At 36.7% G+C, this 24997-nt stretch overlaps 1 protein-coding gene across 4 annotated transcripts in view; it reads left to right on the top strand.

The window, feature by feature from the left end:
* The window catches only part of LOC117577986 (homeobox protein B-H1), a 59473-nt gene extending 35857 nt beyond the window's left edge, over window positions 1–23616 (top strand). The window contains exons 1-3 of one of the 4 annotated variants that reach the window (XM_034263081.2): window positions 16449–17616; window positions 21213–21441; window positions 22222–23615. In XM_034263081.2, coding sequence (XP_034118972.2) covers window positions 16662–17616; window positions 21213–21441; window positions 22222–22879 — 1842 coding nt within the window. In that variant the 5' untranslated portion in view covers window positions 16449–16661 and the 3' untranslated portion in view covers window positions 22880–23615. Of the gene's footprint in view, window positions 1–16448; window positions 17622–21212; window positions 21442–22221 lie in introns of those variants that run through there. The other 3 variants (XM_052008797.1, XM_052008796.1, XM_052008795.1) reach the window with 3 other exon arrangements.
* The last annotated feature ends 1381 nt before the right edge of the window (window positions 23617–24997 follow it).

Below are 24997 nucleotides of genomic sequence, written 5' to 3'. Positions count from 1 at the left end.
AAGTGTAACAGAAAATTGTTTTGGCAATTAAAAAACGGCCGACGAACAAGCAGGAAAATGTGAGCTAAAAGATGATGGCAAAAAATATAACAACAACAACAACAAGAGTGAGAGAAATTAAAAGAGTAGAGTGGAAGAGAAGGAAAAAAAATTATGAAAAAATTGCCGCATCATTTGAAATTCATTAGGTCTCGAGGTAGCAGATCTAACAGATACGGGGAGTGCGGCAAGAATAGAAGAGGAGAGGAGTGAAGAGGCGATTCGCTTCCTTTCTAGAGCTCTACTCCGAAGGGGCATAAATAAATCAACAGCCTCGCGTGCTTGACAGTTGGCCCCTCACTAATAGAGAGAGCTGATGAGCGATGAAGAGAGTAAGAGAGAGATAGAGAGACAGAGAGAGAGATTCAGAATCATCGTCAATCATGACAGCGAAATGTGTCAACAAACGTCAAAGAACAACGGTCACACTGCGGTCACAAAACCAGTGAAAGAAATGGAGAATGTGAGACAACACACACACACACACACACAGCTTCATCAGCTGTCAGTCAAACACTGTGCGAAAGAGAGAGGGAGAGAGCGGCCAGGATGATGAGTACAGTTCCGCAGGATAAGCGCGCCTCTACATCAAATTGAGTGATGATCCAGCAATGATTTGTCACAAAAAAAGGCCATGAAAGCGACATAAATATCAAGTACTCAACACAACACAATACAATAAAGACATCAAACCAACAAAAAAAAAAAAAAAAACTATAACTGAAACAATTTCACTGCACTTTTAAATAAAGCAACACATAAAAAAAAACGAACGCCTAAAAATAAACCCCTAACTCGGGTATTAATGATTTTCTAATGGACTTTGACACGAAAATATCTTGTATTCGTTACATATTTCGTATTTCATCAACTTTATTCATCTAAATACCAGATAATGCGTGTCATATCCTTTAAGCCTAGTTTTGGGGAGAGTATTTGACTATACTTGACTAGAATCCCATAACACAACTGTATAATAAAATATTATTTATTGTTTGGTTGTTTCATTATTGAATAAATTACTTTGATTTTTCATATTTCTAAATAAGTATGTCGAGCAAAACTATAATATTGTTATAATCATACCTTTCTTGTCGAATTCTTGTTGCTCTCTGTAGCCTACACTGAAATTTCTTAGTACTAAGAACTTTTATCTAAAAAGCGTCTCAAGAACAGGAAAATCTTATTATTAAGAAATCCGTCTTGATTTGAAAAACAGAACCTTTTCTCTTAGACTGTATTGAAGAATGATTCGTGATAACTCAACTAACTGAGCTATGAACGAAAACACTCAAAGTTAGATAAAAACTTTACGCAAATTTGGATAAAATTTTGGATTTGGAATTTAAGTACAGTATTTTTGGTTTTATTTTGAGAATTTAGCTTCTCTTAGTTTTAATAATATGTTCTCAAAGGGGTCTATCTTTAAGGACGCAATTTTAAAGACGAGTGTTTATAATTTTAAAAACTGGTCTTTCTTCAGTGTAAAGGTTAATCTTATACCTCTGAATTAGCGCTAATTTTAGAGCGAAAGTTTATTTTAGGAGGAAAGAATGAAAAAACAAAAAAAAATGATTCTGCAAATATCATTTATATTTTTTAAATTTCCAAATATGTTGAGAGTTATTATATCTCATTGACTTTCAACTATATCATTATTATAATATTTCCCATAGTGTAAAGTTGCATTTGCTCTTTCTTGTCTACATTCATTTTCACCCTTTTAGCTAAGTTCTATAAAATGTAACTTATTAATAATTCAGTTTGTATTTGCGTCTCTTAACTATATCCTGCTACTACTTATCTCTCCCTCTCTCTCTCTCTCTCTCTCTCTCTCTCTCTCTCATGTCGACTTGCTTCTCTTTCTCTCTGTTTGGTAATTAGCTTATCGCACCTTTAACAATTAACAAGTTTCATTTCGTCACCGTTAACGCAAGAGAGCTCTCTACATAGTTCGTGTCCTTACCCTTGACTAACGAGAACAATTCTCCCTTCGCTTATCTCTGGGCTTGTCTCCATTGCTTTTCTCTTCCCCCTTGGCTCAATGTGTGTGGCTTGTTGTGTCGTGTACACAACAACAACAACAACAACAACATTTTCCAGCATATTTCATCTCGATTTATTTATAGCTTTTATGCATTTTGTGAGAACGAAGTAGAAGAAGAAAAAAAATGGTAACAGGAAAAGAGAAAAAAAGAGAAAAACTCGCTTGTTGTTTTTAATGCGTTTTATGCGTGCGCGCATTTTAAGTAAGTGACTAAAAATGCTAATCAGACAAATTAAATGCCCTTTGTCTAAAGCTATCTCGCTCTCTCTCTCTGTCTCTGTTGCTCTGTCTCTGTCGCTGTGGGGCAGCGTCCACTAAACGACGGTTTGTTTGGCTAACAACAAATGGCTCTCGCCTTGCTTTGGCTTTTGCTTTTGCTTTTGGTTGTTGTAATTTTACGCGTCAATGTGAAAGCAAACGAGCAAATGTTGCCGAAGAGCTCAAGAGAGGGAAAGGGGAAGGGGTGGGGTGGGGTGGCAGCTTTACTTTTGCATGACCAACAAACAGTTTGTTGTTGTTGCGTGAATTATTTTATGTGAATTTGATTGCGAGCGTTTATGCCGGAAAACACGCGGCCCATTCCTGAAGTCCACTTTGGACTGACCCAAGCGAACTCCAGACGGGAAACGGACTTGGCATTAAGTCGCAGACCAAAAAATATATATATATAGTTTGTATATATATGGTAGAGTCCAGCCTGACCAGACCGCGCAGTTTCCGAATGCATTTAAAAGTCCATGGCTAACTCGCCTACTTTGCTCCCCCAACTTTAGCTCTCTCTCTCTCGCTTCGTATCTCCCTCTCAGTCTCGGTATTAATCATAATTATGCAAATTTTTTGTTGCCACTGTGCGCCGTGCTTTTGTAGCTGGCCGGGGCCTCTCTTTGTAGGTTGTTTGCACAATTTTCCACCTTTTATAGTACAGTTAATTTTCGTGCTTGTTGCGGGTTCGCGTTTTTCCCCCTTTTCCCTTTTTCCTTTTTTTTTTGCATAATGGTGGCACTTACATGAGAGCATGTAATAAAAAGAACAGCACAGCAAAAGCAAAGCAAAAATATTAATATTATTATAGAGCAAGAGCAGAGTGTGGGGGGGAGAGCGAAAAAGGGAAATGTGACTAAAATGCTGCAAAGAATTTCCCTTTGCCAGTTCGTTTTGGAAAACGTTTTTATGCAATTTATTTAAGTTGCGATTAGCGTTAACGTTGCCACAGCTTTTCACATTTGGTTTGGCCTAATTCAGTCGCATGCAGACCACCAACAACACCACCAACAACACCACCAACAACAGCACTTAATTATTCCTATAATCGCATTATGATTTTCATTATTTTCGCATTCGCATTGTATTATTATTTCCATTTATGCTGATTATTGGGGGCATTAGTATTTCTTTGACTAGACTATTATTGTCATTATTCTGTTAATATTATTAAATATTCATTAATTTTTTTAGTCTAAGTTTTATATTTGGAATTTACATTAAAGGGCTTATTATAAATTCGTATTATATTTGCCATTAATATTTTCCTAGTGTTATGTAACATATCTTCTTCATTATCTTTAAGCATAATTGTTTCAAAAAGCAAAATCACCAAATACTTCAATTATTACAGGATTAATTATTATTATTAATAATTTGAACATCATTAAATTTTTCATTGGAATTGATTACCCACTGAAACCATCTCATTATCATTGGAGCTTGCATTAGATTTGTCATTAATATGTGCATTAATAACACTAATATTAATAAACTTTTGCAAATGAAAACATTATATTATCATTTGAGAATTTATTATAATTTATGTATTCAGATATGCAATGTAAATGTTCAATGTTCAATGTAAATCTTATTGATATTGTTGCTATTCACTTAAAACAATTTTATGTATAATAATTGGAACTTTCATTGAAATTGTCATTAACATATTCATAAATAATTACATTATTATTAGACATTTCATTGCAATTCTTTTTGATATTTTGATATTTGGAACTCATTACATTGCAATAATCATCATATAATCATTAATATTAATATTATATAATCATTATTATAATTCATAACTAATTACATTATTATTAGACATTTCATTGCAATTCTTATTGATATTTTGATATTTGGAACTCATTACATTGCAATTATCATTGATATAATCATTAATACACAACCTATGAGTCTTTTCATTGCAATTATCATTGATATAATCATTAACCACATAACCATTTGTATTCACAATCGATTGTTTACAAAAGTTTAGCTCTTGTTCCCATCACAGCGCCATATCTCGAGAGTTCAGCCAAGTTATGACTCTGAGCCACCTGTTGGACCTTCTGCGATGTGTTTGTGCACATTCACTTTCATAAAATGTGCACTGCAGGGAAGTAAATGTAGTATAAGCAACCTGTGGGAAGCTGCAGATGGGGCGAAAATGAAGCGAACCTCTTGGAAAAGCATTTGGAAATTTTGAGGTCTTTTTCGTATTGTTTGGCATTGTGTGGTTTTTTTTTGTTGTTGTTGTTGTTGCTTTGTTTAACTATGCCACAAGCTACTTAACGAGCTTAGTTAAAGCCCATCTAACTGCACCGGTAATAACAAATAATAATTAACTAATTAAAATCCAAAGCAGCAGCTACACCAACAACCGGCAGTAATCGCAAATTATGAGCGCGCGCGCTTTCCCGGGGTTGAAATTGGAAAACTTTACAGAGTTAACAAACATTGAAGTGGGTTGGGTTGGGTTGGGGAAGGAGAGGTGTGGCAATAGGTGTAGGCGGAAAACATTTGGCAAAAACAAAAACAACTACAACAACAAAGCAGAAAAATGAAAAGCAAAAAGCGAGCAACGCCTGTGAAAAACCGCAACAAGCTCAGCGAACAATTTTCACACAATTTGCAATGCGATGGAAACCCGATGGAAACGTTGCAAACGATGGAAACAAATACCGCAAAGCCAAGCCAAAGCCAAAGCTTAACTCACACACAGTCAAGTTACAACAACAACAACAATAACTATTTTTAACTAGTTCAGTTTTAAAGTTGTTGTTGCAGCTGCTGTAATTAAAACAGTTAACTCGACTTGGTCTTTCTTTAGTTGTCTTTGTTGTCGCTGCAGAAGGCGCCAAAAGTCAGAACAACAAAGAGCTAATTAAATATTTTAGGAAATAAGTTCAATTTAAGAATAACTAATGCAGATATATTCTAAAGATATACATAATAAAGTTTATCTTCGATGATTTCAATATCAATCATACGGATCCTCGACAGCAGCGATTTATTTTGTCTCACATTACATTCATCACCAAATGTAATCATTTAATCATTATTTTTTATTTATTATTAATATTTGTCTTATGAATCTATAATAAACTTACTCGGTTTACTTTTTCATATTGCTTATAATCCGTATAAAATTTATGCAATTTTAAATTTCAATTAAAATAATATTCAAAATCAATAGTTTAAAATTAAATTTGTAAAATACTAGAAATAGTGTTTAAGAATGCTATTTAAAAATTCCATTTCTAATATCATATTTTTTTCTTGTATTATTCTTTGTATATTTAAAATACAAAATACTCGGGAATTCTATTTAAAAAAAAAACTATTTCTAGTAATTTAATGCTATTTCTGATGTATAATAGTAATTAAAAATACTATAAATAGTATTAATAGGAAATTGTATTTTTAGTATAGTATTTAGAAATCATTTTCCTATATACCATTTCAAAAATACAATTTCGTATACACTGTCCAATAATTAATAATTAAATTAATAATTAAAAAATTACAAATACTTTTTAAAATACTAGAAGTAATATTTTAAATAGTATTTTTAAACCCTGTTTCCAGTATTTTTAAATACAATTTCTAGTGTTTGAAATATACAATTTCGTGTACACTACGAATAATTAATGTATAAAAACATTGTGAATGTAAACAAAATAGTGAGAGTGAAAAAGGATTTCTGTGAGTAAACAGCTTAAACAAATACGCATGAAAGTCAGACGCATTTTACATTAATCATACGCCACGTGTGACGCAATTGAAATGGTCAGCAACGCATTTCAGCGATTGATTGATGGAATTGATTGAGTGACTAAAGTGAAATGCGTCATTTGTCACCGATAATGTCCACCATAACAGTTTATTTCTTTTTTGAGAGAGGGTGACAACCCTGACCCTTGGCTTCAGTTGAGTTGAGTTGAGTTGAGAGTTGTTGGCATATGCAAAGCGCAACTAAACAGCGCTAAAGAGTACAAAGTTGTAAAAGTGTGGCGAGTGGAGCCGTAAAGCTCCTTGAATTTTGCACGCGTTCACGTTAAACGCTGCAAATTAAAAGCCTCAAGTTGTTCGCCTGTTCCCCCAGTTCCCCCAGTTCCCCTCCTCTTTACTCCTTTGCCTTCTCCACTGTTGTTGCTGTTGCAGTTTTCGTGACTCGTTCGTCTTTGACACCAAATGGCTGTGACCCGTACTTAGACTAACAATAACCCCCAATCCAATTGTGTTGTGTTGTTGCTGTTCAGGCTCTAAAAGGCTCTTTTGTAATGTCAACCCTAGCAGCAAAAACTAAACCTTCTCCCTCCCTCTGGCCCCCCGTCACATTGCATGCTAACATTATAATTGATTGCCTAAGCTCGAGTTGAGTGCGAATCGAGAGAGAGAGAGAGAGAGACGTGAAATGTGTTCGTTGGTAATTTGATTGCGCAATTTGCGCGCATTGTGTTGCATAGTTTTTGGCGCGCTGCCCAGTCGAAGGTACCCTCAGCTCCCCTCTCCTCTCCTCACCTCTCCTCTCCATGCTGCTGCATCTCGGTTTGGTTTGGGGCAATCAACAGCAAAAAAAAACAGAGCAAGAAAAACGCACGAAACAGCCAACGAACATGACATGCATTTATGTCACGTCACATGTGGAACACGCACGGCCAACACCAGCAACTGACACACACACACACACACACTCGAACACACACACATAGGGAAAGAGCGAACCGAGGCGAGTGCAACTATTTTAATTGGCGACATTCCGCAATTTTATGACTTTTAAAATTCTACATATATTTCATGCCTTTGCATGCCAATGCCAGCCGCGTTGCATGCAACGTTGCCACACTTCAATTGGCTTTTGAAGGACACACACACACACACACACACAAGGATATGCCTAACTGGCAGAGAGAGGAGAGCGAGGGAAGCTTGTCGTGGCCCTGTTTGTTCTTGTTGTTGTAATTAGTGAGCTGCATTTCTTTGGCACTTTTGGCCGTGGCAATTAAGCAAACTGCCAGTGGACAAACGCCTCCAACCCCGCTCCCCTTTCCACACTCCACACTCCTGCCACTCGTAGGCGCCAGTCTAGGGGGCTGCTCCAAAAGGCTTTGCAAAAACCGAATATGAAATTATGCAATTAGCCAGCAAGGGCGTTAGAGAGAAAGAGAGGGAGTGTAAGAGAGAGAGAGAGGATGAGGCCAAATTGGCTGGATTTTGTGCATGTGGAACGAGAAGTGGAACAGAAGTGAGCAACGGGAGGTCGAGGAGTGTAATGAATAGCACTGGAACTAGGCCTGGAAGCTGACTTACGGTTGGCTCAAGGGCAAGGCGAGGAGTTGCTTAATGACTTAGCTGAAGGTCAGCAGAAGTTGCACTTCAACAAGAAAGTATGAAAATCATTCGATAACACTTACCAAAATGGTTGTATAGTTGTAGCAAGTATTTGTTGTTTAATTTTGTAATCGATAAACAGGCGATCATTGCTGCACATATTCGATAAATCATTAAAAACCGATACAAATGGTAAAATCGAATATTATGTAAACTGTGCTTATGTTCGTTATGTAGCTATTGTTCTTAGATTCTTATTCGATAAATGATCGATCATTCTCACAAATATTCGATAAATCATTGAAAACCGTTTACTAAACATTTTTTCGAATATTCGATAGAAATCATAGAATTGAATATTATGAAAACCACGGTGACATTCATTACAGTAATTGCTGTTGAATTTTTATTCGATAAACAGTCGATCATTGCATATTCGATAAATCATTAGAAACCGTAGACTATGAATTTTCGTATATTCTATAGAAATGTGGTAATCGAATATTATGTAGTTTTATAGGTTGTTGTGAACTTCATATTCGATAAGTAACCGATCATTCACATATATGTATGTATATTTGATATCCCATTAGTAGACTACGCATTTTCAATATATTCTATAGAAATGTTATAGTGAAATATTAGGTAAACCAACAACAATTCAATATCGATATTATGCCACATTCGATAACTTATCGAATATTTATTTTCTATTTTGACATTTGAAGCAAGCGACAACTATTAACACAGTACTCAAAACTTTAAGCCATTAACTAGATATATTCGATAATTTATCGATAGCAGATAAATCTCTTTTGGCTTTATTTATCGATATCAGTTTAGTCTTGTTTATTAAACGACTATCGATAACTCAGCTTTCATCGCGGCTTGCTGTTCAAAGAAGGCCTCTGACTGCCCAGTGCCCAACAGTTTATCGGCTTAAGCGCTGCTCAGCGGGACGCAACTCAAGCCCAAAAAAAAAAAAAGATGAAAAAAGAAAACAAATCAACAGCATAAAACCTCAATCCTCAATCCCTTTTTTTTGTGTCTGTGGCGCTGACAATGAGCGATCTGCAGCTGCCTCAGTTGCTGTTGCAGCTTCAGCTTTGAGCCGGACACACAAACACCTTGCCCACTTTTATGGGCCATCATTAAATTGTGGCCAACGAGAAGAGGAGGAGGAGCAGGAGGAGGAGGAGGAGAAGTCGAGAACGGAACGGAACACAATGTTGCCAGACATTTTATGGCGGCTGCTTTTTGCATTTCACTTTAATTCAAAACGACTTAATTTCTTTTGCTTCCCGCTGCGACCTTTCTTGAGAGAAGAAGACAGAGAGAGGGAGAGAGCGAGAGATGTGCGAGAAATGCTTATAAATGCTCAATGCGCGTAGCCGATTAATTGCACATAAAAATTAACAACAATCAGCTGAAGAAGTAGCACCAAAGCACCTGACAATGCCACAGCAACGATGCAACGGTGCAACATCAACGTTACCAGCAACCACATAGTTATCACACCTTTTGGGGGCAACACACACATAACGTGGGCGCAACAATGTTGCACTTTGTTGTATCGCGCCGAGCCACAAATTTATGTTTTTTTATGTGCACCAAATTGAGTCATAAAATGCATTTTCAACTCGCCAAACTGCAACTCCAACTCCAACTTCACAACTGCAACTGCAACACGAGCGGCAAACGTCTTAAGTGATGCATTTGAAATGCGTTAAGCATATTTATATACCCTACAAAACAATCGGAAAGCGTATAAATTTTGAAAGTGACAGCTGAAAATTCGGAAGGTGATTTTGTGTCTTTTATTTTCAACATCAATTACCGGGTATACTGCAATTGAACATACTCCGTTTTAGTGGCTTGTCTACACATCTAATTAAGAAACAGAAATCAAGTTAGGGTATATCAAGCAATATAGACAGGGTATTACACTTTCATAATATCAATATTTATAGCAACTCCAACAGCAAGTGGAACAACGAGCAACGCGAACGGGAGGGAAAAACATTTTTGAAATGTTTTATGGGCAGAGTGAGTAAAAAATTTGCCTGGCTGGCGATAAGCAGAGAGTCAAGCAGACTTAATGACTAACGATGTCCAGTGGAAAGAGCAGAGTTGCTGCCAATGCGTTGAACTACGACTAGCTAATACACTAAAATGTTGAAAATCATTTGCTAAACTTGCAAATAAACAACAATAAATGGAGTTCTCTTACTACAGTAGTTGATGAAGATTGTTACTCAAAATATACTCAAGACTATTTAGTATATTGTTGTAGAACTACATTCCAAAACAAGTTATAAAGCTACAGTCGAGTGTGTTTGACTGTGAGATACCCGCTACCCATTTTAAATAAAAGCAAAATATTGCGGTATTATTTTCAAAATATATCGTAAATACTACAAAAAATACTACAAATATATCAAATGGTATATTTGGTATATCGATATAGTACCCCATTCAAAATATACCATAGACGGCACAATGTACCAGATTGTCGGCCAAAGCAACTCAGACCCCTAGTAAGTAGGCATTTTTGCCCATACAAAAGTATTTCTTTAATAACTTCCACGATTTTTATCCGATCGCAAATTTTCAGGAATCATAACTACTATAGTTATTATTATATATACCAAAATTCACAACTCTAGCTTTAAAATTACGCTTGTTATTCGATTTTTTTGATTTGCGGGGGCGGAAGTGGGCGTGGCAAAAATTTGAAACAAACTTGATCTGCGTGCAAACATAACAAATGCTGTCGAAAAAAGTTATAGCTCTATCTCTTATAGTCTCTGGGATCTAGGTGTTCATACGGACGGACGGACAGACGGACATGGCTAGATCGTCTCGGCTGTTGACGCTCATCAAGAATATATATGTATACTTCATAGGGTCGGAGATGCCCTCTTCTGCCTGTTACATACATTTCCTGCAGGCACAAACTTATAATACCCTTCTACCCTATGGGTAGCGGGTATAAAAACGTATCATTCAATGTATTTAAATAACAGATTGGCATTGTTTTTTTTAACAATATATATATTTATTTTAAATATGTTGATTCAATAAAATAATAATAATAAATAAGCAAAATTATTGAAATTAAATTGAATTCCTCAAGTTTTATTTCTCTTTTACATTTTTATTAAATAAAATTCATTGAGTGTGATTTTAGTTCCATTCGTTATTAAATTGTCATAAGATATTCATTTCACAGATTTATTTTAACAACTTAAGGAATTCTTTTTACAAATTAAATTAAATAGAATACTCTTTACTATTCAAATAAAATATTGAATGAAGCACATAATTAGCTATTATTAACATATTTAGCAGCAGGCAGCGAATGTTTCTGATTATGCAAGTTGCATGTGCATTCGCCTATGGCCATCGAAGCAAGCTCGTGTTGCACGCTGCAAAGAACGCAACGAGGTGTTGATTGTGGCCTTTTGTGAACCTCTCAGCAACTGGACAATTGGACAACTGGGCGCCCCAAGCGGTCTCCTGGCGGCTATAAAAAAAATCAAAAAAAAAAAAACAATGAAAAGCAGAGAGAAGCGAGTGAGAGCGAAAAGTTTGCACAGGTGCCAAAAAAAAAAAAAAATAAAGAAGTAAGGAAAAAAAGGTGAAGAAGGTGTGCGCAGCTTCTTAAGCTAGAGATGCGTAGAATTTATAGGCTTAAGCTGGCACTAAAAATTTAAATTGCGGTCATTTAGTCGACAACAACAAGAACAACAACAACAAGAAGAAGAACGAGTCAAAGTTGCCGCAAAAGTCAAAGCATCAAACGACATCAATTTAAACGAGCGCCGTTCTACGAGGCATCGCATCGCATCCTTTATTTATTTATTTATTTATGTAGTTTCTTCTTGATTCTTTTTTTAATCAGACTTTTGTTGTTGTTGTTGTTGGTGTGTTGGCTGATCTGGAGCAGCGATAAATTGCAGTCACCTTTGTTGGCCCGTTCTTGTTGACAAATCAGTCGACGCTCGGCACACGCGCTGCCCAATCTTCCCCTCTCTCTTTATATACTCTTTTTTTGTGGATCGCAATCCCTTTGTCACCTACAAAGCCATTTACCCCCACGTTGTTTGCCTGAGAGACAGAGAGAGAGAGAGAGAGAGAGAGAGAGAGAGAGAGAGAGAGAGAGAGAGAGGACATCATTGGGATCGTCGTCGTCGAAGTCGAAGTCGTTGTGAAGGGCAACACATTAAAAGTAAATTAACTTATCAGCGACAACGATCAGTTATTTTATTACGTTTGTCCACGCAGTAACACGAACATTATAATATCAAAGATGCCGATTAAGATTCTCCACACCGAACGCAACTGAGATAGCTAGATGCAAAGACAGACAGAGAGAGAAAACACTCTGATGCCAGGTTGTTAACTTGCGGGATACGAATTTTTAAGATGCTTTATGTGGGCAGCAATCACACAACATTTGCATACATAGAGTGAGTGAGAGAGAGAGAGAGAGAGAGAGAGAGAGAGAGAGAGAGAGAGAGATTTCAGGAACTAACAAGAATTAGAGCACATCGATAATAGTTTGAGATTCAACTGTGATTTATTAGCGAATTTTGATTCATGTTTGAAAATGTTTAATTTAGGGTTGAAGTCAACGATTTTTTTTTGTAATTTATCGTGTTGTAACAAGAAAGGAACAGTCGAGTGTGATGGACTTTTAGATACTCGCTACCTATTTTTAATAAATGTAAAACTAATCAGTAGTATTCTTGAAATATACTAAATATCAATATACCGACTTATATACTGAAATTAAAAGTGCGATCAACTCATACTCAATAATTCTTAAAATATACCACCAGTATACAAATATACCGAAAAAAATAATGAAATATACCGACAACTATATTTGGTATATCGATATACTACAAAAGAAATATACCATAGAGTATATGTTTGGTACATCAATATACTACTACGTATGTACATAATATACCAGACTAGACTACAAAATATACTGGATTGACTGGAGATGCCTCCATATATAAATTATAAACATACGTTTCCTGTAAATACAAAGTTACAAAACATTGCTACTCTGGTATAAATAACTACAGACACTTTATATAGAGTGAAATTTACAACAAACTATCTTAAAGTGAAGTTTAGCTTGACTGGAGCTGTTTAACAAATTATTAATTACTATTTTAATGTAACATATTTTTAATAACATTTTTTATTATTCTAAAAGTACGATATGATACTGAGAACCTAGAAAAATTATGATTGATTTCATTACAAAATTGTTCACTTAAGAAATGAAACAATAATTTATATCATTTTTAATTTTTATAATGCTAATTTAACACAAGTAATTTTCGTAATTTTAGCTAAGTTATACTTTTCTTGTTAAATAATTTAACTATTGTACGAATGTTCATTTATTAAGTACAAGAATTTTATAATAAAAAAGTTGTACCTAATGAAGATAGCAATAGATCAACGAATTAGCTGAAAACTCAGCAAAGTCTTCAAAAGAAAAGATGCGTTTTTCTAACTAAAAATCAAACGCATTTCCGATGCCCAAACAAGACTCGGCGTCAATGTGGATTTAATATCTTGAGGTGCTTTGGTTGCCTGTTTGCTTATGATAAATTGGCAAAGGCAACGCTGAGGTAAGGTGAGGGGGAAAGGCTGTGTGACTGTATGTGTGTTGCGGATGTTGTTAACAGCAGAGCAAATACATTGATAAGGCAGCTCGAGTCAATAAATTAGTGAACATTAACCGGCAAACAAACACGCTAATTAGATAGTTAGATAGCCAAGCAGCAGTCAAGTTAGTCCGGCAGTCAGGCAAAATTCGCAGAATGTGGAGAAGGTGGCGCAACTTTGTTGGTGGAAAGTCTTTTGCACAATGCGACCGGAAAAACTGGCCAGCTAAGAGAGACAGGGGGGAAGAGAGAGGGAGAGAGAGAGAGAGAGAGGGAGAGGTGGGGTAGAAGAGGGTGCAACTGTCAGACTGGCAATGCGGCAACTGCGCATTGCGGTTGGCGACTTTTGTACAATTATTTTAAGCATTCAATTGGAATTCGACCGCAAAAAGAGAGCGCGTCGCAACCGCAAGGATACGACTTCGACTTCGAGTCGCATTCGTATTCTATATATCCGCAATTATATGCATTTAAATGCAATAACCGTCATCAGAGAACGAAAGAGAGAGACAAAGTCAGTCATCGGTTCGGATCCTGGCACACAAAACACTAATTATTTTAAATGTTCGTGCCCGCAATTGAAGCGCGCGCATGCGTCTCGTCCTTCCTCTCATCATCGTCATCCTCATCGTCATCGTCCTGACTGACGTCCTGTTGTTATTTCTCTGTCAGTTGCTGCTCTAATTTTCGTTGCGCCTAACCGCACTAACAAAACAACTAATGACCTGACCTGCAACTCCACAATTTCACAATTCCTCAATTCACATTCACATCACTCCAATTTCATGTCCGAATCAATATCAATCAAACGTTTGCCGCTCGACAAATTGCATTTTCAAGTCTCTCTCTCTCTTTCTCTCTGTCTCTCTTTGGTCTCGACTTGTGTCTACGCACTTCCGCTGTGAGAAGTAATTAGTCCTGGGTTAATGCTCTACTCGGGGGCAACATGTGGCCACTTTAATGCTTAGGCCTGAGCTATTGGCGTGAAATTTTAATTGGCGCTCGCTCACACAAATTGCCCAAAGAAAAACCAAACAGCACAGAAGCTGCTCTGACCTGCCCTGCCCTGCCCTGCCCTGCCAACTCTGGCTAGAATGGCGCTGACCACTTGCTGGCATTAAGCGTAAAAAAGGAGAGCATGGAGTTGTCTGGGAACATAGATAATATAATATATATAATACATTACTGACAAATTAAAAGCAAATTATTAAAAAGCAAATAATGAATATAAATATATGAATAATAATAATAATAATAATATATGAATAATAATAATACTAAACATCAATCGAAATACGAAACAATGACAACTTATTGTATGGACCCAGAACTCAGGACATCCTATCTTAGACTGTAATGAAAAATGGGTCGCGACAGTTCAACTAAATTAAGTTATGAACGAAAAGACTCAAAGCTAAATTAAAAGTGTATTGAAACTTTGATAAATTTTAGAATTTTGTAATCGAAATCTAGTAATTTTGTTCTAAATGTTAAGAATTTGTTCTTAAAGTGGTCTAATTTTAAGAACACACTTTTTATGGACGAATGTTCTTGAATTAATAATGAGAAATATATTAAATTATTATTATTAAGTATTATTACGTACAGTAAAGTAATGTTTTTGTATTTATTGCTCATTTAGGGTTCCAAATATGAAACTAACTATGTGTATTCATATTTCATTTATATTTATAAAATAATTCAAGTGTAATTGGTTAAAAAAAAAAAAAGAAAAGCTTATTCTTATGCAGCAATAATTTTGAAATTTGCATTTTATTTTAAAATTTTTATTATTAATAATTAAAACATACAAGATATATAATGTAATGTAAATGTATTGACTTAAACAATTTTACCTATGTAGGAATGTTTAGTATCGTACAGAACTTATTTAGGAATATATATAAAAAAAAATTAAATATTTGTATAAGAAATTTTGCTTGAAATATCATACTATGTACATTTTATATTAGTATTATATTTTAAATAAGTGTAGAATTGCTTTTAATAAAAACGCGTTGCTCCTAAATGGGTTATTTGTAAGCAATATATTTTGATAAAAAAAAAAGAAGATCTCCTTCTAATAAAAATACGAATTTTCGCTCCATATTTGTTGCCAAGTAATTTTATTTTAGTATTAAATATAAATTAAGTGCAGAATTACTTTTAATAAAAACGCGTTGCTCTGTTTTTGTTTTTTTTTTTTCATAATCAATATATTTTGATTAATTAAAATTCTCCACAAAATTGAACTTTTTTTTGACAATATATTTTAGTGTATTGCAGCTTGAACTTGATTAATTCGCGTCTTTTTGTTAATTTGTTAACAATCGATTGGCGTATTTCAATTTATGGCGAGCAAATAATAAAAAGTAAATTGCTTGATTTGCATAAAATGCCAGTAAATTGAACGCGTCTTGTTTTTTTTTTTTGGCAAAGCAATTGTCAAAGTTCAAATAGGATGAGATGCAACTTTTTGTTTTTGTCTACGAGTGGTAGCCATTTTGTTTGCTGGCGCTGCCAACTGCAGCGATCGCGCGCGCTGTCCACTTGCCAAAAAAGCAAAGAATGAAAGAAAGAAATAAAAAACGCACAAAAATTGTTGCCAAATCGTTTCGCCGCCGTTTGACCGACATTTGCCACAGTGTGTGTGTGTGTGTGTACGAGGGTATGTGTGTGTTCAGTTGTTCGCTCTCCGAGTTGCTATAAAAACTGGTCAACACTGGTTGAAGAAACTCACCACAGCAGAGCGCAGCTAACAACATGGCGCTGTGCCAAAGCGAGACAGCAAATTGCTTTGTGTGTGAGAGGCGAACGAACAAGAGAGAATGCAAGAGAGAGAAGGATAGTGTTGTGTTCAAGCAGCGTGCTCGCTCAGACGCAGCGCAAGCTAAGCCACCACCAAAAAAGCAACATCAAAGTCAGCAGCAGCCACCACCGCCTATGACAAAGTGGCAAAATTGTTGCCGACGACGTCGTCGCTGTTGACGTTGCCGTTGCCGTTGCCGTTGTCGGAGTTTTGTGCCGCTGCCGTGTTGCAGGTGCGTTTAGTCTCGTTTTGGCAGCCACAGCGCGACGTTCTCCTCAGCGCAGGCGACGCACACACACACACAGACAAATTGCAAAAGCGAAAAACCAATTGACGAACAAATTTCTACAAAACAAATTTACATTTCTACATTTTTTGTTTAGTGCTCGAAAGTGTTTTTGTGTATATCAGTGAGTGTGATAAAAAAAAAAAAAAAACAAAGTAAATAACAACCAAAAAAAGTGCTACGGCAATGAAAGACTCAATGAGCATTTTAACCCAAACGCTGCCAACAACAACTGCGAACAGCATCGAGCCGTCGCCACTTGCGCATCATCATCACCAGCTGTTGAGCCAACATCATCATCATCATCAGCAGCAGCAGTATCTTCAGCTTCAGCAGCAGCATCAGCATCAGCAATCACATTACACACAGTTGCCACAGCCGCCGGCGGTCAACATGTCCACATCGAACTTAAAGCCAAATCGATCGCGTTTCATGATCAACGACATTCTAGCGGGCAGTGCAGCTGCCGCCAGTGCTGCTGCCTTCTACAAGCAGCAGCAGCAACATCACAATAACAACAACAACAACACTACAACGAACAACAACAACACTCTAAGCAACAACAACAACACAAACAGCGGGAGCAGCGAACATTTGGACACGGATTCAGCGGCCGCTTCATCGCCGCCGCCTTCGTTGGGTTTGGCACCGCCACCGCCGCCACAGCATCAGTCACCGCATAGTCACGCCCACGCCCACGCCCATTTGCATGGCCACGCCCACGCCCATCAGCATCCACATCCGCATCCGCATCCATTGGCATCACATCCGCATCATGCACAGCATTCGCATCCGTCGCATGTCGCGAAACTTTCGCACTTTGGTGGCGCCACCACGCAAATGGGTTCGAACGGTCTCAATGTGGCACAATATGCGGCGGCCATGCAACAGCATTATGCCGCTGCCGCCGCCGCTGCCGCTGCACGCAACAATGCTGCAGTCGCCGCTGCTGCTGCGGCAGCTGCTGCCGCTGGAGTCGGAGTTGGAGGTGGAAGTGAAGGTGCAACGCCATCGGCTGCAGAGCTGGATGATAGCAGCGATTATCATGAGGAGAACGAGGATTGCGACAGCGATGAGGCGGGGGGCAGCGCCGGCGGCGGCGGCAGCGGACACATGGATAATCACAGCGTTTGTAGTAATGGTGAGGTGAGCTTCTGTATACTTTTCGGGCGGGATCTCGCGTTCAGGGCAGTCAAAAAGAACAAAATGAACACAAGGGTAAACCAAGCACTCGAGTCGCAAAATTAGCATATCAATATAATAACTGAATAATGAGATACTTTGCTTAGCAGCTCATAACTATTTGCATAAATAATTATTGAGATAACTTGCACTTTTACACTTAGTGCCGAGTGCTCTGAGAAAGCTGTGAACAAATTTACATCAGCTTGGGTTTCAAAATCGAATCTAGAGATATCTAGATTTCGATTTGAAAACTTAAACTGAACTTTCGTAGTACTTAGAATAATCTAACAATCCATAAATATCAAGATTTTGATTTGAGATTATATAGTATATTGAATGCTGAAACTGAACTTTCGTAATACCCACAATAATAATAAATATCTAGATCTCGATTTGAGATTGCATATTTTTATTGCTTAAACTGAACTTAGAACAATTTAATGATCCATAAATATCTAGAATTTGATTTGACTTTGCGTATGCCAATATTAATATAATCCGATAACATTCTTATTATTATATTAGTACTCGAAGAAAGAACTAATACTTAAAGTCCTCAACATAAGAATGGGAATGATATAAAAATATATCGTCAAAGCAACTAACGTTTTTCTCTACTCGAGTTGAAGGCCCCAGCAGCCAGCACTCTTTGTTCTATAAATTCAATTTAGTATTCAATACTAGATTGATTATATTAAATAAATAATTATATTTACTTTGCCTCTTAATGAAAATGAATTAATATGCCTCAAGCAGTTAGTTACTTTGTCTTATAATATAGCATATTATATGTAAAAGCATCTGTCTCAAATAAAGAAATTTCAGGCATATTTTAGTTCAATATCAAAACTGTATTTACGGTCGATAGAAATGAAGATCTAATGTCAGCAATATCTATTGCTCAGTATGCTATTTAGCATATTATTAATACTATAGTATTCTTAGTATGTATTGGGTTATACTTAATACTATGACATTAATAATATTCTGAGTATATTTGTTAATACTACAGTATATTATTATACTAAAATATTCTCAGTATTTCGAAATTTATGTATTATACTGAAGTATTCGTAGTTTTTAGAAGTATATTCTAAATAGTATCATACTCTTGATATATTTTTAGTATATTCTTAATACTAAGAAATTGTATTACCTTTTAGCAAATACTTAATACTGTAGAATTCTTTTTCTTTTTTTTTTGTATATTCTTAAAAGTATAGTATTTAGTATTTTTTCAGTATATTCCTAATACTATAGTATTCTTTTTTTGCTACACCCACATGAAAATAGAAAGCAGCTCTTATAAATTGCAAACAAACAAAATTGCAGCAAAACGATTTAATCATATGCTTTGCTTTCCTCCATAAAAACGCTGACAACATTTAAGCACATGTTGCCATTAATAATATTGCATTCGATAGTTTAACTTTGTGACTTTTGAGCTTTGCACTTTCGGTTGGCATTGTTGCCAATTTCAAATAGAATGTCAACCGTTGGCAAAATGCTGTAATTGAAATGCTCGCTAATAACAGCAAATATAATATTTTATTGATTGACTAATTTATCGCATTCTCTGGCTCTGGCTCTGGCTCTGGCAATGTCTATATTTTGTCTGTCTGTCTGTCTGTCCGTCTGTGTATCTCGTGATAACCAATCGGAATGCAAATCCATTTGTTACTCTAACCGTCCATCAGAGCCGCTGTCTGTCTGTCTGTCTGTTTGTTTTGTCTGAGTGAATGCGAGGGCAAGTTCGTTGCCTGAGTCTTTTGTTTTTTTCTTTTTTTTGCCTTGTGTCAGGGGGGGCGAAGTCGCTTTGCAAAACAAACTGTAAAAATTGCACGAACATGCCATGTTCTAGTTGCTTGTGCTGCCGCTGTTGAAAAATTGCATTTTCACGCTTTGTTTGTTTAACTCCCCCTCCTTCGCCTCCTCCTTCTCCTCTCCCTAAATCTCCATCTCTTTCGCTCTCTTAGTCACTTTTTGTGCGCCATTCCTAAATGTGCAGCAAAATTGTTTTAAACAGCGAACACAGCAAACGAATGATAATGGCAGCGCTTCTATTAGTATTTTATTATTGTTTTTGTTGGGCGTGGCAGCAAGCGAGGGAGCGGTTAGGGGGGAGGGGGATGTAGAATGTAGAGTGCAATTTTCAGTTAGGCATGCTACAAAATATAATTATATATGTTTAGGGCTGCACAATCGTTGTCTCTGCCATCCAGATATGCCTCTCTCTCTCTCTCCCCTTCTCACATTCCCTTTCTCTTTCGCTCTTGGTCTTTGCTTGGCACTCATTAAACTGTGCAAATTGTTATGAACAGCAAAATCTAGCTACAACAAAAAAAAATGCATTTAAAGCCATTTAATAGACGCTTCAGAGCTTCAACTTTGTTGTGGCAGTTACAGCTAAAAGTGTGTGTGTGTGTGAGTGTTTGTGCAAGTGTGTATGTGTGTTGTGCGTGTGTCACTGGACAGATGAAGCTGCCATTTATTACAGCAATTTCCTGTGCGCAATTGGAACTTTTATAAACGGTAGTCGCCGCTTGTTGCCCTGCAGACTAAGCTACACAAAAGGAGCGAGTGAGAGAGAGGGAGAGAGCAAGAGAGAGATGGCAAGAGGGAGAGAGAGGGAGAGGCAAGTCAATTGCTGCACTGTGATTTGCCCTTAGGAATGCCACTTGATTTCACTACTTGCATTTATACTCTTCCCTTCTTTTTTTTTTGGGTGCGTTTTTTCATAATTGGCCAATACAATTTTTGGGGCAGCGTTTTTTACTTTGCGTTACCTTAGGCAAAACGGTTCAGACCAATGGCCGAAAAGTCGTAGACTTAACAATGAGCTGCGCACTTGGCAAGTTCTCGCTTTAACCAATTTAACGGTTGTGTGCGTTGGCCCAGAAGACAAAGCCAAAGCCACAGCCACTTGGCCATGGCCATGACCATGGCCGTGTAAGCCTGCAGGCCTCAGCGTCTTATCGCACAACCGCAATCAGTTAAATTTGCATACAATTAATGTACTAAATGGAGAGCAACAAAGAGAGAGATAGAGAAAGGGAGAAAAAAGAGAGAGAAATAGTACTTAACTGCACAAAATACTAAAAATATTAGAGTACTAAGAATATTCTAAAATATACTAGTAATACTACAGTATTAGGAATATACTAAGAATACTAAAATATACTACGAATACTATAGTATTAAGAATAAAATTCTACGAAAATATTAAAAATATTATAGTATATATAAGCATACTTTAGTATCTAGTATTAAGAATATACTAAAATATTCTAAGAATACTATAGTATGAAAAATATACTAAGAATATTCTAGTATTTAGAATATACTTAAATGTACTAAGAATATTATAGTATTAAGAATATAAGAATATAATATTAAGTATATATTAACATATACTTAACTCTACCTATGTCTCTCTCTCTCTCTCTCTCTCTCTCTCTCTCTCTCTCTCCACTTCCTATATGTCTATCTGTTCTCTGTCTCTTTATCGACTGCCACTTAATGCGTTTTGCTTCTCGTTCTGCTCGCTTCCAGGTGCCAAAGACGATGATGGCAACAGCATCAAGAGCGGTTCAACCAGCGACATGAGCGGTCTCAGCAAGAAGCAACGCAAGGCGCGCACCGCTTTCACCGATCATCAGCTGCAGACGCTGGAGAAATCCTTTGAGCGGCAGAAATATCTCAGCGTTCAGGAGCGTCAAGAGTTAGCGCATAAGCTGGACTTGAGCGACTGCCAAGTGAAGACCTGGTATCAAAATCGCAGGTAATTCAAAACAGAAAATACAAATAAAACTAAAAACTTATAGTTGAAAGAAAATGACTTTATATTTATAAATAGGAAAGAAATAGGAATCCAAATAATAGAAAAAAGCTTGAATTGAAATAAATACAAAATACAAAATAAAAAGAACAGTAAAAAATAAAATAAGTGAAGAAAAATGGTAAAGAAAACAAAAAATGAGTTTCTATTCAGTTTCTACTTAAACAGTTTAAGTTCCACCACTAGTATTAATGTAGATAAATAATAATGCTAATTAGAACAATTTGCTAGAATAGAAAAAACAGTAAAATGAAGTGTAAAGAGTGTAAATAAAAGGAACGTAATGTTGAACTTTTAATTCATATAGAGAAATAAATAAACAAGTGAGAAAGCTACCGGCTCACCATTTTGAATAAAAGCAAAACAGTGCGGTATTAGTTCCAACAAAAAAATATACCAAATTAATATACTACAAAAATACCGAAACATACCGAAAGCTGTCGTTTTGGTATATTGGTATAACATAATCCAAAATTTTGTATATTTTATGAATAAAACCCCACTGTTTTGCACTTATTCAGTCGAACACACTTTCTTGTTATACTCGTATTTAACTTAACAAGAACTCTTCCATCTGCTCTCTAAAATTGAATTCAATTCAAATAGTTAATATCTAACTAAAACTCTTTCTCGCTTCTAAGCAATTAAAAGCATATGTATATTTGAATATACTAAACTAAAACTCTCTCTTTCTCTGTTCTCTCTCGCTTCTCTCCCTCACAGAACCAAGTGGAAGCGTCAGACTGCCGTTGGCTTGGAGCTGCTCGCCGAGGCCGGCAACTTTGCAGCGTTTCAGCGTTTGTACGGCGGCTCGCCGTACCTGGGCGCCTGGCCATATGCGGCAGCAGCGGGCGCTGGAGCCGCCGCTGCAGCAGCGCATGGAGCGCCGCCGCACTCGAGCATTGATATTTATTATCGTCAGGCGGCAGCAGCGGCTGCGATGCAAAAGCCGCTGCCCTACAATCTGTATGCGGGCGTGCCCAGTGTGGGCGTTGGACCGCTGGGCGCAGCAGCCACGCCCTTCTCGCATCTATCCGCCTCCAGTTCGTTGTCGTCCCTCAGCAGCTACTATCAAAGTGCAGCAGCCGCCGCAGCTGCAGCAAATGGTGGCGCATCAGCGGCTGGTGGAGCCGCTTCAGCACCGCCAACATCAGCAGCAGCTGGAGGCGCAGGAGGAGGAGGGGGACACATACACAAGCCGCTGGCATTGGCTGGCGGATCGCCAGGACAGGCGTTGGGCTGCAGCGCCTCAGCGGGCGCATCGCCAGCGCATCCGCCGTCGACGCCGAGTCCGACGCTGAATCCGGGAAGTCCGCCCGGGCGATCGGTGGACAGTGGTTCACAGGCGCAGTCCGACGATGAGGATCAGCTGCAGGTTTGAGACGTAGGAAAACTCAGCGGAAAATTACACAGCAAATTCAGCAGCGTAGGAAAACATAGCGGAAAATAGCACAGCGAATTCAGCAACGTTGTTAAACAAATGAAATGAAGTGGGCAGAAAAGTTGGTGTAAGAGAGAGAGAAATAGAGAGAGAGAGAGTTTATAAGTGAGTCTATGAGTAAGTGCGTGAGTGTGTGTGTGAGTGAGTATGAGTGTATGTGTGCGTGTGTGTGTGTTCTAGTGTTGTATTATATTGGATTTGCGTGCGTGTTGCTATTTATTTCGTTTTGCTTTTAGTAATTTATTAAAACAAAGAAATTCAATAAATTTAACCACAACAACAATTATTAAACGCGTAAATAGAATAAGACATATAAATACATATTTTTTTTTTTGCCCCCAGGTTAGGTTGTAGGCTATAAAAATACAATTAATTCGTATATATTATGCATACAAAAATAATTTATTTAAATGTTGTAAAGAAACAAAAGAGATGCGCAGCCAAAACAAATAAATTTAAACGATACTAAGAAAACAAAAACAAAAAAAAAAAACATGTGCATAAGTTAAGACACACACAGAATACACTTAACAATTAAATTGATATTGCATTTTAATTTTTTTTTTTATTATTATTTAAAGAGTTTTTTTTTTGTAATATTAGTGTAAACAAAAATGTGCTCGTTGTATATGTAAAATGTAAATGTAATCCAAAAAGAATACAAAACAAAAAAAGAAAAAAACGAATATCAAAAAAAAAAAAACAAAATTTTTTTTGTCTAAATAAAATTAATAGAAATATCTAGGAGAAGTGCGTTCAATTTGTCGAGAATAATAAATATAAACATTGGAGTTTGGTGAGTGTAATTAAAAACAAAAATGAATAAGAAAGCAGTGAGGAATTTAATTTAAAAATATACCAATTTAATATACCACAAAAATACTAAAACACAAAAGTTTTATATTTGGTATATTGATATAGTACTACATTCAAAGTATACTGTGGAGTACAAAATATACTAATTGGCTTGATTGTCGAAACATACTGGATATACTGCAAAAGTACTAAAAATATACTGATATATTTGGTATAGTACTAAATTCGAAATAAACCATAGAGTTCAAAACATGCCAGATATACCGCAAAAATACTAAAATATATTTGGTATATTGATATAGTACAAAGTTCGCAATATACCATATACTATAAAATATACCAGACTGTCAACCAAGGCAAACTCGAAGGTAAGGAGTGAGGTTAAAATTAATAGAAATATCTAGGAGAAGAGTATTCAATTTGTCGATAAGCATAATACTATACACACAACAAAAAACGAGAGTTGCATTTAAAATTAATAATCAACATGGGTAAAGGAGGACTGCAAATGGATGTGGAAGGTAAGGAGTTCGAGGCGGGTTGTTGAGCAAGAGCGCCAACCCCTAATGATAATAATTGCATGCAAAATGCATTTAACCGCAATTAGTGCATTTATTAGGCCAAAAGCTGATGCCAAGTGCCTCGCTATATGCCAGTTGGTCAAAGTTGTTTTGGGCAGTAAAAACCGACTGCTTACTGTGTTTACATTCGGCTTCTCTCTCTCTCGACTCTCGACTCTTGACTGACGACTGTCGACTGCACAGTTATGACCATGTCCATGTCTACAGCGTTTAATGTTCGTTGTTCGTTGTTCTCTGTTCTGTTCTGTTTTGTTTTCTTTTTTTTCTCTTTCTCTTGAGTGCATTGCGTGCAACGTTGCCACATGCAAGCAGCGCTTCAGGCAACGGCAACTTGCAACGTGCAACGTTCAAGTTAAGCTAAGGACACACAACTGAGCAGCTGACCAGCAGGCAATTTTTGCAAATTTTAACTCAAGTTCGTTGTTTGAATGAAATTTACAATAAATTCTAATAATTTATATGCCTAATATTTCCTCATTTGTAGAGCGAATTCAACAATAGCCAGACTTTGAAATACCTGTACTTGAGTCAACCAAACTTCAGCCTTAAGTAGCTTTCTTACTTTTTAGAATCGACAAGGTAAAACCATTGAAATTGATTTGCGATTAAAAGCAATTCAACAATATTTAATGCTTCTCATGTTTATATTTTAATTAAAATT

This window comes from Drosophila albomicans, chromosome X (assembly GCF_009650485.2).
Source record: "Drosophila albomicans strain 15112-1751.03 chromosome X, ASM965048v2, whole genome shotgun sequence".
Classification (NCBI taxonomy): domain Eukaryota; kingdom Metazoa; phylum Arthropoda; class Insecta; order Diptera; family Drosophilidae; genus Drosophila; species Drosophila albomicans.
This window is presented reverse-complemented; position numbering and strand designations above follow the sequence as displayed.